The sequence below is a fragment of the Protopterus annectens genome, chromosome 6.part1 (genome assembly GCF_019279795.1).
Source record: "Protopterus annectens isolate FY-2018-M chromosome 6.part1, PAN1.0, whole genome shotgun sequence".
Taxonomy (NCBI): domain Eukaryota; kingdom Metazoa; phylum Chordata; order Ceratodontiformes; family Protopteridae; genus Protopterus; species Protopterus annectens.
The window spans coordinates 474,921,859-474,940,925 of record NC_056738.1 but is presented as its reverse complement, the minus strand read 5'-3'; the positions used below and the strand labels follow the sequence as shown (position 1 = coordinate 474,940,925).

Below are 19,067 nucleotides of genomic sequence, written 5' to 3'. Positions count from 1 at the left end.
CTGTACTCAGGGTCTTAAAAACAATAAATACAAGGGTTTCTTCATTTTATTTCAATGTACTGTTGCTGTTGAACACATGGGGACTGTTGGTGGGGATATGCGAACACCTATGAGCAGTCTTGCTCATTTATTTACACTTTCTTCTGTTCTACTTTGCAGGGGCATGTTTATTCTGAGACCTCTGCTCTCAGGTGACCCCTGCACTTGTCCATGCTCAGTGTGGGATTTGGAGCTCAGGCAGCGCACGTTCATTAATATGCATAGCACGCTGCCATCCTCCTCTTAAACTGCCGCTTACGTGCAGGACTAGTTTAGTCCTGCATGGCAGATTAGTAAATCCGGGGGAAAGAAAAATAGTATTTCTCATTTTGTTTGCACTCAGGAAGTACATCCATCACTTGAAATCTGAATGACTGATGCTATGGGTGGGTGGGTGGGGGGTAATATGCCATCTAAAATGTACCTACAATTTATGTTTACAAGGTTAGTGAACTATATCAAAATTGCATCTTATGCATATGGGTTCACAAATATTTCCTTCAGGCTTAACTCTTGAAAATCTGCAGATCCTAATCCTTTAAGTCTATGTAAAAATGCTAATAAAAGATAGCCCCATATATCACTTTTATATGTTGCTATTATGTTTTAAAAGATTAAAACAGCATTTATACATTTCGCATATACACAGTGTACCCTCAGTGCAGCATAGCAATCCTTGCTACTAAGGCGCAAGGGGCATAACAGAGATAAAACAAATAAATAAATAAATAAAATACAACAGAAAGATAACTTATACCGTTTCTCCTTTTGGTCCACGGTTCCCAGGAGCTCCTGCTGTTCCTATAGCACCTGGTGGTCCCTTTATGAAAACAAGAACATATTATAAATTTGGCTGAAATGAAAAACATAAGGCTTCAATGCATATGTTATCTTAATAAGGACTCAAGTAATAAACACAACTTCACTATATTCTATTCAGTAACAGTGACTATTTTAGAATCAAAGGGCTGCTAAGTAAGCCATTCTGTCCACCATGCCGACTTTTAAAAACATGGCTAATTTCCATCATATTTTATTTTTATGACTTAGGCTATTTCTAAAGTATTTGTCATCTTCCATATTATTTGTTGATAATTGCTGTAGCTGTTATACTCGGCTGATATGATAGCTAAATCAGTAATACAGCCTATGATCATATGAGCACATTTTGCAAGAAAGCTCATAGAACTCTGGTATCATGTGCTATTATAAATCACCTAAAGGATGTTAGAAATGTACAGAATAAGCAAGTTACAATTATTGTGTATACAATGACAAAGCAATGAAACTAATAACCAAAGTATAGAGAAGAAAGGCCAAGCAAAATAAATAATCTAATATTAGGCTCTTCGGGACCACCAGTACAACAAAGAATAGCTTTGCCTGACAATAAAATGAGAACTTTGTTGTACTGGTGGTCCTGAAGAGCCTAATTTTAGATTAAAGTAATGAAACTACTCAGATGAGACTCATCAGATAAGTCTCCTTGAATGGTGTCTGCCTGTCTGCAATTTAAATATTTATGGTGGATCTCAGGGAAAACAGAAGTTCTCACCATGCATTCCTCTTTCATTATCAGGGAACAATGTATGCCAGATATTCACATTTCAGTCAAAGCTGAAGCTCAGTGTCTGCCAGTCATTTAAACCACATTGATCCTTCCCATCAAAATCCAGGTTTTGCCCTACCATTCCCTAACAGTTACCACAGTTCTTGCGCCCACGCATTGGTTTCATGGCTCGTGGTCATCTGCAATGCTTCACACATTTTTAAACCTAATTAGCTAAAACATGGTCCGTACTATATACTATACATTCTTCCTCTCTGCTCTAGTTAAGCTTTAAGCACACCAAAACCGTCCAGCTTCTATTAAACTTTGACTGTAACTCTACTAAAACTGTCTTGACTTGCTTTAGTATCCCCACTAGTACCTATCTATATTCTCTGCCATTAACATATAATCATTTGCAAAGAACAAGACCAAACTACCCTCTCCTCCTCCTCTGCCATTAATATCTGAACCTTTTTTGCCAGAATGGCACCACCTAAAATAAACATCCTGCAAGAGAGTGGTCACCATTGCTTAATCTGACACACATTGAACCTTGATGCTGTCTGTAAAGTTCCCATTATGTATTGCTTAAATTCCAGGTTTATGAATAAAAGTTTTTTGCAACTTTTACAATTTCTCCTACATCCCGGTCTTTTTTTATACTTTATGATGGCCGGACCTTTCAGTGGAATTATTGCTATTGTAATGTCAACTAACTCTACTCCCTCAATTCCAAAGTCCAGTGTTTTTATCCTGTCTAGAAAGTCTGCGGCAGCGACTGGTCATCCACATAATGACTTTTATCAAATCAAGATTGCCTTTCCAATATGAGCAAATCAGCCCACTTCACTATTAATAACATTACAGCATCTACATGAAACTATAATAATAGATATTAAAGCAGCATCTCCATTATATCCTTATTTTCTGTTTTTTTTCCTCATACATTTGTCATTTGTGTTTGTGTTTATATGTGTATTCCTGTATCTATCTATAGATGGATGTAGGACAGACACACGTGTATGTAATCTATGTATATATGTGGAAGTATGATATATATAGATATACATGTGTGTGTGTGTCTCTCTTTATACAAATATACACACAAAGTATGCATCTAGTTATATATCTATTACTGTATATGTGTGTGTGTGTGTGTGTGTGTGTGTGTGTGTGTGTGTGTGTTGTTGTGTCTTTCGGCTTTTCCCGGTTAGGGGTCGTCACAGCGGAACTCTGGTCCGCTAATGATTGGCAGTTGATTTTTACGTGCCGAGTTGCCAGCCCTGACACACAACCTTCAACGAAGGTACACCCATTCATGCATGTCTCCACGCAGAAGACACTCTAGCTGAGAATCGAACCGGTGAGGTGACAACACTACCGCAGCACCACCACCACACACACTATTTACAGACATACATGTATACATATATAATTGTTTTGTTATGCATTTATAATCAACTTTAAAGAGCACATACATGGGTAGAATTTTTACCTTTTCACCTTGTGGTCCATCTGGTCCAGGTTCACCCTGAAAGAGAGAAAATGAAAAAAGTAAGTGAAAGCATTTCTATATAGTTATAGTGTTTACACTAAAACATCTCTTTCACCACACAGGCAGCTCTTAATACTGTTAATAACAAATTACAGCATTTACACATCATTGCTCTGGTAAGTGCATTAGCAGCATAAGTTCCCCCCCCCCCAAGTAAAGATAAAGAAATCAAAGTAGCATTGGTTGATTATAAGAAAAATCATGTACTGACAGTCACTAGGATGCTGCTGCCACCCAATACAACTTAAAGGACACTTATTGTTCTGCATAAAAGCCGGCAATTACAACTAGGGTCTAGAAGATTTTGATGCATTTGTCTGAATTTGCTTTACTGTAACAGTTAAATTTTGTCAGTGGTTCAAAAGTTAGCACATTCACCTTAAATATTGAAATAACAGAAGGCTGCAGGTAACTGGATTCATTTTCAAATTGCTGACACTGCAGTGCAACATTAGGAGGGTCTGCACTCCTGAGTGTGCCGTCCTTCAGATGAGATATTAAACCAAGGTCCCATCTGTTTGAGTTGGTATCGTAAATAGATGATTAAGATCCCATTGTATCCTACAGGAAAAAAGTAGTGGATGTTCCCTGACTCCCTGGTCATATTTCCTAAATAATATTAATACCACTTTCAGTCTCCTATAAAAAGATCCATACCAGCCAGCACCATAGAAGTAACTAGGAACAGTAACAACCACAAACCAGGGATCCAAGAAAAAATAAAATATAATACTTTCATTTAAAATAAAGTAAAATAAAAACTAAACAAACCAAAATACTGGGACAGCTAAATGCATTAATGGAACCAACATATTTTTTGTCCCTGACTGGGACTTCTTCACGTCTGACGTGTATTTTTTTTTATTATTTAAGCAGTCATGTTGCCAAGTCTATCTTTATATTTTCCAGTAGTTTTGAGTATTATACCTGTATCGTATTGAAGTAGTATAAAGACAGCATTTTTACCTTCCAGATCTTGTGCATTACTTCTTAGAAAACAATAAAAACCACCCCACCTGCTGTTAAGCTCTATGTTACTTCACTAGTAGCCATCCTTAGCTTCTTCTTATGACCATTGCACTGTCAAGAGTTAATAACCCCATCTTTCATTTTGTAAACCTCTCAGTGTTTCTATCTGCTGTTATAGAAATGGAATGTGCTTGTATGTGGGTTACACTGAGTTTACTTACTCCTGGCATTGTATGTTCAAAAGAGACATCCTCATGTCAGCACATTAATACTACAGGAATTAGTAAATGCCAGTATAGCCCAAATCCACAGACTGTATAGGGTTTTATACCATGTGCAGTTAGTGGCACATTAGTTGGCTGTATTTGTTTTTAACCAAGTACAGCGGTGAATAAAAACCAATAAATCCTCAAAGTATGGAAACAGACCAGGAAAATCTTCTTAGTTTCCTTGGATTTTATTAGTCCAAAGAAAACAAGAACACACAAAAATTACGCCAAAAACTGTATTAACGCTCTTGCAACACTGCGTTTTCGTTTTACAAAATGCACTTCATCAGATAAAAATGCAACTGTCTGCCCAATCCTTATATCTCTTAGATAATTAGGATTAATTAAAACAATTAAATCCAAATCAGAGCATTTGAAGCATTTTAAAGGAAAATCAGTGTCATTAAATACAGTTAAATGCAGTTAATACAGCAAGAGTGTTAATACAGTTTTTTGGCGTGTACGTTTTTTGTGTGTTCTGGTTTTTCGCTTTTGGACTAATAAAATCCAAGGAAACTAAGAAGATTTTCCTGGTCTGTTTCCATACTTTGAGGATTTACTGTATTTGTTTTTACTTACTTTGGTTAGTTATTTGTTGCATTTTTATTATGGAATATGGACCGATGGATAAAAGAATACTGAAGCTGAACCAAAATGGTTGCAGTACAATTTAAATGGTTAACCCCTGAGTATATTAAGTAGTGGAAATAAGGCCCCAACCCCTCCTCTGAGTGGGAGGCTTTGCCATAACAGACGAAAATATTTAAATTTATTTTGTTGGCCATAGTTTTTGATTTCAAACTGTACTTCACCTTCATTATATTCAACTAGAATGTTTATGTATCTAAATTCTAAAAATCTCTCACAGTATGGATACTGTGTGGATATCCTTGTAATAGGAATACATTAAATGAGCTCCTTTCTGTAGTTCTTATAGTAAAACTATTCTATTTTGAGAAATTATCTTGTATAGGTTTCTAATAGAATAATAAGCTGCCTTTATGTTTCACAGGATGAAGAGATGAAATAAATATACAAGTAAGCTTCTTACATAAAGCAGGAGTGTAAACAAATTGTCATACACATGTTTGTGAGGTATGTTAAGCAAGAGGTATGTTTTGTCAGTGGGAATGACAACGCTGTGTAGGCAGTGTAGGTAGACATAATTTCTTTGCTTTTTATTATATCATCTATATTTAATCTTAGCTCACTATTCTTAAATAGACTTGCAATATAACAGCTGGTATATGTTAGTCATATTCCAGTTGTGTGTAGCTTGTTCTTTTCAGAATAACAACTGTCCCACAGCCACGTTTTATACTTCTGTGTAGAACATTGTTTATATGCTGCTTATTACGTAGGAAGAATCAAGTTACTTCTGCGTCTCAAAGTGACATAAATCAAAGTAAATCAAATCAATCTTTTTCATCACAATACATCACAATTTTAAATATTTTTGGTGTACAAGGTACTGTAGCAATAGTCTAAATCACCAAAACCACTGGATTACAGGTTTGTTTTATTGTTGTATGCAAGTTGTTCTACCAAAAACATAAATTATATCTGACATATTCCCATTGCTTAACTAATCAAAAAGACATTTTTTTCACAGATATATTCCAAATTTACATTGTCATTTTCTGGAAAAGCTCCCATATCCACTCAGAGTTCCATGGAATCTGAAAACTGTCATGCAATGAAAACTGCCGTGCAAAAGTATTTGGATAAATAGAGTAATAAAAATACTTACATCATCTCCTCTCTCTCCTGTCTCTCCAGCTGGTCCAGGATCACCTCGTGTTCCCTAGGTTACAATAATAATTAAAGGCATATAATGAGATAAAATATTCAGTTTAACTGTACATATTTATATACGTTTATGTGAAAGATGTTTTATATATAAAAATGGTAATGCACCTGATGTAAGTTGTTCTTATTATTCATTTACCTACCAATTATTTTAGACTGATAATTCTGAATGGAAAGTAAGTTTCCTTTGCATCTTATTCATGTCATATCCTAAAATGTTATTGTTACATGCTAACTAAATGCATGTGGTACACAGCACAGGTGAACACAAAGTAGTAGAGTGTAAAATGAATTTGTAAAACACAAACAATTAGTGCTAAGAAACCATTGATCTCTGTCCAATACAACTAAAACTAGGAGGAACATACAGTTAGTGGACAATTTCAATCAGGATGAGTGCAAGTGAGAAAATGGTCACTAAAGTGAATGGATGTACTACAAAAAAGGAGCAATAAGTGAATTTGATTGAAAGGAGGACTAGTACAAGTCAGCAAAGGAGTCTAAGCAAGAGTTTAAAAGTGAATGCCACAAGCCAGGGAGAGCTCTATCTGCATACAAATAAGCAAGAGAAGGGCATATTTTCATGGTCTTTCTAGATCAAGCTATTTATTATCAAAAAAAGGTACTAGTGTATATCTCAGGTTTTAAGGCAATGTACTTTAATTGAATTAAATATAATTTCTTTTTTAAAAAAGATCGTACTACAGTACTTGCAAAAAGTTTGATATGATGTGATAATTGTTGTCTATATTTTTATATAGTTTAAAGACTTTCTTTCTAAAATTGTATAGCTATCTATCTTCTGTAATCTGATGTTATTTTACTTATTGTGGAGCTTTTCTCTCTGTGCCTCTACTGAAAATGGGTTTCCGAACCAGTAGGATTTCCCAGTCAACAAATAAATAAATAAAATACATGAATTGAGATGATATGATCCAGGAACTGAACACAGATGTGGGATGTAACAGGAATTTTTCCAGAGGGAATCTGTGTCACTCTAGTTTGGTATCTATGTTTAGCAGGTTTATAGAATATGAGGGCAGGAAATTCATGAGCATTTGGTACATAGGCAGAAACAGTCTAAGCATGATAATTCCATATGCTGTAATCATATGAGGGTATGCAGAGAAAAGGGAAAGATTATTTTATTATTTGTTATCAGGATATACAGACTGGTATATGGACTGTTTTCAGCCATGCCTCAGACAATAAGTGATAACAGCAAGAGAAAATGCTATATACATTGCCAACAAACAACAAATTTGGATGAAGCTGGAGGACCCCCCCCCCCAAAAAAAAAAACACTTGAAAACCACACACAATGACAGGATGTCAGGACTGAAACCTGGACTGTGGAGTTATGATACGGAGCAATTACCCACTGAGCAACTTCACAATCATTACAAACCAGTAAGTCTTTGATTTTGTACAAATGTCTTTATGTTATTTATTTGTTATTAGCACTTTGCACAACTTGATGCAGACAGAAATAGTTATTTATTAAGTGGGGATAAGGGGGAATGTTATTAACTGGAGGTTTTGTCAGACGTGGTTCAGTAATAAAGGGAGTGATGGAGTTTCTCCACAAAAATTTAATGCAGTATGCACAGAAGCGTTCCTTTGAAATATGGTATGTAAGGCATCATTGAGTGAAAATGCAGAAATTGAGTCAATTCTGGATGGCATCTCTGTCTCTCTAGCACTGTAAATTATGGACTGTAATAAATATGTCCCACCTAAAATGTAATAAATTATTTGTTTTACTTCCACAAATAAAATCAAAAGCACGGAAGGTGGTCTTCAAGTGATTATACTTCTTAGGCATGGGACACAGAATGGAAGTGGTCGACTAGTTGTAAGTTGAATGCAATCCAAAATTTAGACGGGGGACAGTTGGATATCACCTAGATCTATGAGCCAGTACTGTTTAATGATGCTGACAGTACACCGCACACAGAGCAGAAGGACAAAATGTCACTCTCTACTGCTAGTTGCAAGAATGAGAACATTTTGGAAGAAGTGGAAATATGCTGCTTGACAAAGCTCCACAAAATGGTTTACTTAATAAATATAAAATTGTGCCACTTCCAGTAAGAATGTCATGTAGAGGACTGGTTAATGGATGTGTAATTTCTCCAAAGTGCCTGGGAGCTAAATTATGAGTCATATAGTATTGTTTAACAGTACATCAAGAAAATGTGTGAATATAATAGGAAAGTAGAAAGTATAGTGAAAGGTGGGAGCTGCCCATCTCTTGATATTCATCAGCTAGACCAGTATGTCTTCCTTTGTACAGTGAAAGAAAGAGAAGGGCCTCAACAGAGGTACATTCCAAGATCCGAAATTCATTGAGCAACACAGATGTGAGTTGCAGTACTTTATATATGTTAGAGTACAACATATCCATATTGAAATGATAAAACATTCCTGGCAATGAAGTAAACAGGAGGGTGGTGGCCTTCACAAAGGGTAAGAAAGTATGACATAAAAATAGGAAAAAATATTAGCAATAAATAGATTAGTTCTGATTTATTTAAAAGGGCCATTCAAAGAACAACCTTCATGAGAGTATAATCACAGCTAATGAGTGTTCAAACTTTGGTAAAAATTGGAATAGGAAAACTCTATAATAAGAAATTAGAGGGAGATTCTAAGACCTTTATAATAGGCTGGACTATCACTGCAGAAAGTGTTTTTCTGAACCTACCTACCTCAAACTAAATGTCGAAACCCATATCAGACCAAGCCATCTCTACTTTTTAATATAAAAACTTCAAATATGCACCCTAAGGAATATGGCTTCAGATAAAGTTAAGAACTTTGCCCTCTGTTTTCTAGCAAACTATGCTGATGCGAACTTTGCCCTTTGTTTTCTAATAGACTATGCTGATGCAAACTTTGCCCTCTGTTTTCTATCAGACTATGCTGATGCAAACTTTGCCCTCTGTTTTCTAGCAGACTATGCTGATGCGAACTTTGCCCTCTGTTTTCTAGCAGACTATGCTGATGTGGGCTTTGCTCTCTGTTTTCCAGCAGATTATGCTAATGTAAACTTTGCCCTCTCTTTTCTAGTAGACTATGCTGATGCGAACTTTGCCCTCTGTTTTCTAGCAGACTATGCTGATGCAAACTTTGCCCTCTGTTTTCTAGTAGACTATGCTGATGCTTGCCATATGCCAAGCTTTTCTTTTCTTCCTTGCATAGAGGTGTGGGAAAATCACAGCACTTAACAGAATATTTGGTAAAAGGGAGAAGATGCCAGCTCTGAAGACATGACAATGAGTAACTGTCAATCTTCCAGGAAAAACTACTCCATTTTTTTTATAAATATACACTTTACAATGACTTTCTTTGAAAGACAATTTTGCAATAAATGATACTGCTCCATTCATCAAAAGAAAGCTCTATCTACCCTTTCTCTATGAGAAAAAAAGAAAAATAAATGCTAGAATGAATTTCTAAAACTGTTGGATAAAAGTACAGCATAACTTTTAAGGACACAGTGAATATGAAACAAATGCCGGATACTCACTCTTTCTCCTGTGACTCCAGGTTCCCCAGATGAACCCTGTTCTCCATCTCTTCCTGGTGCTCCCTATGTATTTGAAAGCAACAAATTAGTATTACCTACTTATAATTACTATGGATATTGTGCCTTAATAACAACTTCATAACATAATGATTTGCACATTTTGATTCCAAGAAAAAGTCCATTTTGTATGATACAACCAAGCATTTATAGTGATCCACAAAACATTTCCATTGATAAAGTATCCCTTGTTGTTTTAAGCTTTTTTATTATTTAAATGTTTTCTTGCAGATGGTTTAATAATCTTTGCATATATAGAAGAATGCCAGTGGTATTAAATTGATGAGCAACAAATAATGTCTTTCATTATGTGGCTCTTCAAGTTGTTGGTGATATTTCTAGTGATAACATTATGATGTTAGCTTGTATGATTATATCCAAAATATCTAGATGTATTTGTCTTTGATAGATCACAATTCTATCAAGGAGCAATATCTCAGCTTTGTATTCACTAATTCATGGAATAGGCTCCATATCTCTTGTAACCACACTTGAATGGTGGTATTAGACAATTAACTAATTGGCATGACTTTAAAATGCAGTAGGATAAAGAAAATGATTTACCTCTGTTTGTTGGCTTAACCTGTGACAGGTACTAATTGATAAAAGGTACAGGAAAAAAGCAAGCCTTCATTTTTCTAAATTGGGCAATTGAATATACATGTCAGTTATGCAGAAAAATTTTTACATTTCAAATAAACATTTATTTATGGTGTACTTTACTGGATGTGCAACTCATTTTTAATGGTTATAATACTTCATTGCTGTATAATGAGTTCAACATACAAGAGCATACAAAAGTTTTTTTTTTTTTTTTTATAATATTTCAAAGCTTCCCACTTGGCTTTTTTGGGGTTCTGATTTGCTTCTCAAAGAAAGTCATGGGTGTTAAATTAGATGTTATCTTAGATGTTTACAATATAAAAATAAAAATAATGTTGGCGCATAACCCAAATACTATTCCTGTCTTATGAATTATTCCAAGAAGTCTCCTAAGAAATTTAATATTCTGTCAACAAGTTAGCATGTTTTGACCTTTGAGGGGAAAATATAGTTATCCTGCAGACATAATAGAATCTTCTGATAACTTTCTTTTAAATTATTCTACATTTTCATATTTTGGCATATTAGCTAAAACCCATGTTACTATAACAGGCTGTCTTCAGATTTCATATCAGCAAGTAGCTAATGCATTAAAATGGCTAGAATGTACAGCTGGTAATGTACCCGACACCTCTCCCTTTTGCCTTGTTAAAAGAATACTATTATTTACTTTAAGAATTATTGCATTATGGCTTTGTCTTTTTGGATATGGACAACAATAAATGTTGCAAGACAACAGTTCCAATTCTCCTCCAAAAGATTTAAAATTCCCTGTACATTTTGTATTTAGTACCATCTTTTAATCAGTTTTATTGATAATGCAGGCTACCCTAGAGTCTTAGTAGCATACCGTATATATAAAAAGCAGTGTTTATGCATGCAAAAGTTATTAGACCATATTTTGAACAGTACATTAAAGTCTAACAAGGTTTCAGAGCTGTTAAACTCATATTAAAAGTAGAATATCCATAGACTGGTATGTGAGAAGCTTAAAAAGAAGTGGACAAACAACCAAAATTCACCTCAGAGGGGAACAGGAAGACCCATGATGACTAGTATTTTAATGTCCACTTTTTTTGATATCAGAATAACTCATTCTGTAAATAATGAACCCTTGACAGTACAAATATTACCTGCTAATCCTCTGAAGCAGTTAATCACTGCCAAAAGCCAGGACCCAAGGAATCAATTTCTTGTCAGGAAATCCCTAAATTTCCACTTTTGTAAAAGTTTATTTTCACTGATAACATTAATGAAATCAGTAGGGCTAACTTACTCTCAGCTCAGACATTCATCTGCTATTCCACAATTTTAGAGTCTCATGACCCTGGCAAAGCCTCTCAGTGAGGAAAAAAAAAAGTCTGCTTTAAAGTGTTTGAGTTTACCACAACTCAAATTTATATTCATCCAACTGCAAAATGATCCATCCTCGTATCTCCATCACTCAGAGGTAATCTGACAGAACAGTTTACTAATATACTGCATATGTAGACACACTCGTGAAGGTATTTCCAGGCAAAAATACAAAACATGTCCAGTCCTGTACCATACCTTGGCAATACATACAATATATATTAATTTTCTTGAGGTGTATCATAGCCAAATCTGTCTTTAGAGATTATGAGAGAGGCTTTGTAGAAGAGCTCCAGTCTTGGACTACACTCTGTTCAAAATTGTATATATTTTTAACCAAGTACATGAAACCTGTTGTCAGTTCATGCAACTCACTTAGAAACCTCATCCACTGTGGCCCAAGGCTAGCTGAACTTAAAGTCCATTCCCATCTCAATTACAATAACATGTTCTTCAATTGTATATGCCTGTTTTTCCACCTTTGATAGAAACTAAATTTTCTAGAAACTGCTCCCAAATTTGGAGTCTCCTGTGAGATTTGAACCTATTCCCATTACCAAACCGTGTTATTTTCAAGAAGCACATAACCATTTCAACAGTGCCACGTTTCCAACAACAAGACACTACGACAATAGTGAGCTCCTCCAACTGCTCGGCAGCCCTGATCCTTTGGGCATGTTTCTGAAAAAACAGCATTACTTTTAACTTCTCTGATCAGATCCATATTACAAGCTTGACTCAGTATGGCAGTTACGCAGTCCTGCTTTATGAATGTGTGTGTTTATTTTTTTAATTATACAGATTTGTCTCCATAAGAAGAGATATTTGTTTATTATAGCTGTACAAATTATTCAGGCCATTTTGTTAATCAGTTCTGAATGCCATGTTAAATGATTATCTTATTAACCCTTACACAACCAGGTAGATTTTGGGATCTCTAAAGGCACAATCCCAGCCTTAAAAATTCAGGATCCAAGAGCTTAGAGCTTCCTAAGTAAAAAACAGAAATTATAAAATGTTGGATCCTGTATTGTACAACTACTACTGCTCTCTGTTTCAAACAACTTAATGCAATTTGTAGCAATGCATATATCTGAGTATCTAAGTAAGCAATACAATTAGGTACTTTTATTCCTAATATTAATTATGCCATGATAATACAGTCTGCAGTAGACTACATTCTCCTGTGGAAAAGGTTCACAAGAAGTTTAATAGGTCTAATATATTACATATGCTGGCTTAACAATTATTATAAACTGGGTCTATATTACGATATCACATGCTCAGAAGAGCGAACGACACATAATCAACCCCATGTAAGCGAAAGCTTACAACATCGAAACTTCAGAACAGCGATTTTTTTCCAAGGGAAAAAAAATCGTTGTTCCGAAAAAAAATATATATATATATATATGTATATATATATATATATCACCTCCGAGATCGCACTACAGTGCCAAAAATGGCAAAGTAGCGAAAGCGGTCAAGCGAATACTTTCCCAGGGAAAGAATTTGCTGAAAAGCCACTTCACTATTTTGCTTTTTTATCGACAAAGACACATTTGACAACCTGCATCTGCGACAGCGGAATAGGGAACCTTATAAAACACCCTTATGCATTATATGATATCCTACTACACATTGCAAAATCAGCACGTGAATTAGGAAGAAGAAAACTGACTTTCCAGCTATATCAGTAACATGAATAACATAAGAAAGAAAGATCTCCACCCACAGTTATTATGTTTATGATTATCAGATCTCAGAACTTAAATCTGTTTCTTCCTTTATACATCAAAATTGTGTGACCATTTATAAAATATACTGCAAGCTTTTGTATACAATTAGGGAAGAAATTAGCCTTCTGAAGAGAATCCATAAGAAATATTTTTCGTAGCTACTAACTTGTCTCGATTCTCAAGTTTTAGAGACTTAGTAAAGCTTTTTTATTTATATGTAATGATGCAAAAAGGCAACAAGCTGTAAAATATGAGCTGTGGATGATGTAACTGGTCCCGACTTGTAATTCGAATCTATTAATCAAAATTCACACAAATCAAACTGGCCATAGTGATAAACATTTCCCCTATCAGGGCATTAACATGCTTAACCTGTAATTCAGAATTTGGATTCTTCATTTTCCCGTTTTAAAGTTGTGCAACTCTGACAAAGATGCTAAACAAGTTATGGCTTCCTAGTTACTGCAGAAAAGACATTTAACTGTACTGTCTCTACATAGTCCACAAATACAGAATATGTGTAATGCAGACATAATAAATACTTGGAGGGCACTTAGAATTCTAGTCTTGTTACAGCTCATTTGTGTTAAGATGGTATAAACCTGCTATGAAACAACATTAACACAGGCGTTTATATTGTAGATTAAAACATTGCCCTTGACTTCCAGTTTCTCTGGGATTTAATTACTCCACCTAGTACTAATAACAGAAAAATAGAGTTAACTATCAAGTTCAATGAAAAATTAAAGAATGATGCATCTGTATGCTCATTTTAATTTCTTGAAGTGGTATCCTTTAGAAAAGGAAGTGATGTCACACTAATTGTGTGTGATGCTTACTTATATAGTCACTTCACTATCTGTATCATTTGGTGGGTTGGGTGCTAAAGAAAGGCCATAGCAATAAACACGGTTAAAGGCTAGGGTGACATCTGACTTCCAGGTTCTGCAGGGCCTTTAAATTGTGATAAGACATACAATAATCTAAGCCAGAGCAGCTCATTTATGTCTTAATGCAGCTCTATAAACCTAGTTAATAAGCAGATATTAATATAAGATAGGTCACTGGGTTATTACATGGGTACAGGAAATATTTATAATCTTTGACTGCCTTTTTTAAGAATCTAACATTCCTAAGTGTAATGTTTAAAATATCTTCCATACCTACATTGGGCCAGTGCCTTGGTATTTTGGAATATTTAGAAACAAATTGTTGAAACAATACAAAACAAAAAACTTAGCATTGTACTCATGGAATCATTTACTAAACCCAAATTCTCTTTAAAGAGCATGGCAAACTTTATAAAATCATATGATCACTTACCTTGTTACCTTTTTCACCATAAGAACCAGGGTCTCCTTTAGGACCAGTAGGGCCCTGTGCTCCCTGCAAAAAGAGAAATCCAAAGAAAGTAATCAATGTCATGTACAAATACCTATCAAATATACTGCATTATTTATAAAACATAGTGATTTTTCCTTATTCAAAGATTTTTTTTAATATCTATACAAAACAGCAGTATGTTATTCTTGTCCAGAATTTGCTTACTTGTTTTGTTTTAGTTTTTGCTTTGGTATACATTCCAAAATATAATTGTGATGTTACTGTGATATGACATCAGTGACAATAGCTAAATGAATACATAGTGTTGTGCTGTTGTCTCATTCGTAAAAAAATCATCAATAATGAAAGGTGTACACAATGGTTGTTTAGAGTCATTCAGCATATTCAGAAGAAAAAGCAAGTTCAAGAGAGGGAATGGCTGAGTTGTATCATTCTGTATAACGGAATACAAGGTGACACGTTTTTGTAGCTTCCAGCTATTTAGTACCACTTTTATTGCCACCCTGTACTGACTGCACTTAGAATGCTTACTTCCTCTAGTGATCTAGGTGTGGAATAAAAAATAGGATTCCTCTTAAGTTTTTTCTCCAAAAGAGAAAATTAGGCTGCATTATAAATCATATTACTAAATTCAGTGTACAGAATTTGAATGCACATTAAAGACAGGTCTAAGGGAGTAATTCATTCTACTGATGCAACTTGGTGATTTTATACCCATTTTATTTTTGTGTATACTGTTTGTGAACAGTCAGCCTGAAATTACAATATCCAATCTGGAAATGTAACTTCCTAGTTCATGAACAAATGTGCCAACTAATATGATAAACATTTGCCACATTTGATTCAAAAAGTAGGATTAATAAACAATATTATATGTGTTTGTTGTCAAAATGTTTACATAATGTAAACTCGTCAGTTTGCATTGACATTTTGAGGTGAGATTTTCAAAATGCAACAATGTGATGATTTGTCCTAGCCACTGTGGAAGTCTTTACAATCCTACTAGGCCAAGACATTAATTTATCTACACAGCACTTATGAGCTATAGTCTTTGGAGTATCTAAGTCAGACGTGGCAAAAAGTAGCTATTCACTTATCCTTGGGACTGTCTTGTTGTAAAATCATGTACATGTTTTATTTATTTATTTTACATTTGCTGATATAGATAGATATACTATAGTGATGCAAACAGAATATATGTCTATGAAATGTAAACACAGTGTTCCATTTAATTTGAAGAGTTTTAGTGGCGCCATGAGAATTTCTATAGATCGTCTTGCATTGCTTTCAGTTTTCTAATCAAACAAAAATGGTGCAGTCTGCCTAAACAGATGGCACAAATGAAAGCAGTCTAGATAACCCAGAGAGGCATCCTTGTCAACATCATCAACAAAGATACTGCTTATCTATCCAAATTAGTGAAGACCAGTCAAATAATTAAAGCACTAGAAAAAGAGTTGTATTTAAATAAAAAATAAAACATATGCTCAATATTTAAATTCTGGCTTTCAAGATAGAAATCCTATTTGATGAAGCACTGAACTTGAAAAGTTGCGTGTGAGATTTTATTTTTTTTTTGAATAAACTATTATCCCATGTTCCCATGCTGGGATTTTTGACTGCTTTGCATTTTGACTTTAGTGGCATGGTTTAACATGCTACGGATCCCCATTATTTGCTGTTTTATTTTGATCACTTTAGTGAAGACAACTGAAACAAATTGCAAAACATTAAGGCTAATCCAATCTTTTGAGTAAAAATGTAATTCTTTTTATTTGAATCTATTCAGACTATTTACTGTGTCACTATAAATATCAGTACTGTTTCATCAGTACTTCCATTGCCTTTCCCATAAGGAAGGCTTTGCATATAAGTGTGCATTATCCAGCAATCAGTAAGCTGGGTGCCACCATTTATTCATTATAGGTGAAGATATTTATGTCAAAATGAATTATATTCTGTGTACAGAAATATCTGTGTGTGTGTGTGTGTGTGTGTTTCTTAACATAATGTAGTTTGCTCGATTATGAGGTAGATGTTTTAACAGGATTTATTTCAGAACAATTCATATACAAATACTGTGTTTAGAATCATTAAAATGACAAAAGCAACCTCCTAAACTACTTGGGAAATATAAACAAAGAAACACATATTTTTGGAAGAAACATGCAGAAATGTAGAGAAAGGGCACATGCAGCAATATGGAAAAAGGTCCTAAACATTTAAAAAGCATTCTGCTATCTAATAAAACATACTTAAACTGTATTTGGTTGGCAAAGACTTTTGTGGCTAATAATGTTCCATTGGTAATTTAAAGTTTTATATCTCCTTAATGAAGCAGAGTGTTAGATAAGGCTTATAAAAGATTAACATTTTTGTGGAAAATAAAGAAATATATAAAACAATACTAGTTCTAGAAGTTGTTTTAGAATAGCTAGAAGGACTTATGAAAAATGTCTTGCATGTTATACAGTTTATAACAAGAAGGCTTTTTTAAACATGACATTTTTTAGACATGTCTACTATTATCTTTAAGGGTGAAAGCAGAAATTATATTATTATGGCAAATGTGAAAGTAATTGCTGTTAACATGGTTTGGGCTAATGCGATGTAGTTAATATTTCAGAAAATAAGTTACATTTTGACAATACTGATTTTGAGTTAAGGAAGACTTGTCTAAAATTGTTTAATAATGTTGATAAACATTTGAGAAAATCAAACCTAGATCAGCAGCAGGTCCTGTTCAATTAAATGCTTATTTTTTGAAATTATGTATATATTTCCCATTTTTAATATATTTTCAAAAATCATTGGAGTTGGGGTTTGTACCAATAAGTTTGGTTAGTGTCCTATGTAAAGGCTTTGAGAGGTTAATATTAAAATACTTAATTGAATCACTAAGTAATAAAAGGGATTATTCCCAACATAGGTTTGTTCAGTGTTGCTTTTGTTTAATGAACTTATTTTACCTTTATCAGTCACTTAGGGAATTTTAGATTTTGGTGGGACAGCTGATGTGGTTTATGTGGTAAAGGCCTTTGGTACCATACCACTTTGTAGAATTATTATGTTGTTAATTGAAAATGATATTAACCATTATATAGTGAGATGAATTAAAATCTGGCTACATTTTAGAGCTTGTAAAGTAAAAATTGGTGAAACTTTATCTAGGGTACATATGTTGAGATTGGTAATTTTTGGAATTTTTATGTCAAGTTTTCCAGGTTCTGATAAGGGCATGATTGTGAATATATGCAGCTGATTCAAAGGGTACTTCAATGGTAATGTTTATATATGATTATTAAAGAACACAAGGGCATTTAGATTAATTTTTTGTAGTGTGTCTCAAATGATATGAAATATAATTCTAAAAAGATGTGAATGATACATTTTGGAGATGTTATTCATATATTATAAGAATTGTCGAATAGGGCTGGTCAACATTGTATGTGATTTGGGTATAAAAAGTGATGAAGATTTACATTTTGAAGGGAATCTTCTGAAGATTATTAGATGGTATTATTATGAGCTTAGGACTATATTTAGACCCATTGTGACTAAGGAAAAGGATGTATTTTTGTCTACTTATTGAACAATGATAAGACCGATCATAGAATACAATGTTCCAGTTTGCATATATAATCACAGACAACTTGAAAGACTACAAAGAATCAATATATATTTTAACAGACAAATTAAAGGATTAAGATGTATGTCATATAATAGAAAGCTAAAGGAATAATCTCTGTACTCCAAGTATAGGTTGATGAGGGGTGAGTTAGCTGTAAATGATAAATGTTTTAATGGAAAAAGATTATGATGTTAATATTGGAATAAATAAGGGTAGTCATCAGGCAGATACTAGGAGCAATAGTCTTTTTGTTAAATTACCAGTTGTTAGAACTGAAGTTTGCAAAATTATTTTTATTTTATGGCTGGTAGATTATAGAATTTGAAATCACTTAAAATTAGGAAAATTATCAAATGGCATCTTTTAAGAAAGAATTAGGTGGTTGGGTGTGAGAAAGGGTGTTTATTTTTGGGTACACTTTTAGCAAACTCTTTGAATGCCTTCTTATGCTTTGAGTTTATACTACATTGAACAATTGCAATTAACTAAGCAAAAAAAAAAAAAAAAAAAAATCAGAGCAGCATCCCTTCTACTTCATGAGAAAGCCATCAAAACCCACCCATCACCTAAAATACACAAGCATCCAATACGCATAATGGACAAATTACATGAAAA

General features: G+C 34.0%; 1 protein-coding gene across 2 annotated transcripts in view; it reads right to left on the bottom strand.

The window, feature by feature from the left end:
• Positions 1–19,067, bottom strand: part of COL6A1 (collagen type VI alpha 1 chain) — a 343,520-nt gene that overhangs the window by 174,598 nt on the left and 149,855 nt on the right. For both annotated transcript variants that reach the window (XM_044075923.1, XM_044075922.1), the window contains exons 15-19: positions 14,801–14,863; positions 9,726–9,788; positions 6,135–6,188; positions 3,087–3,122; positions 797–859 (exon numbers count right to left, since the gene is read on the bottom strand). In XM_044075923.1, coding sequence (XP_043931858.1) covers positions 797–859; positions 3,087–3,122; positions 6,135–6,188; positions 9,726–9,788; positions 14,801–14,863 — 279 coding nt within the window. The remainder of the gene's footprint in view (positions 1–796; positions 860–3,086; positions 3,123–6,134; positions 6,189–9,725; positions 9,789–14,800; positions 14,864–19,067) is intronic.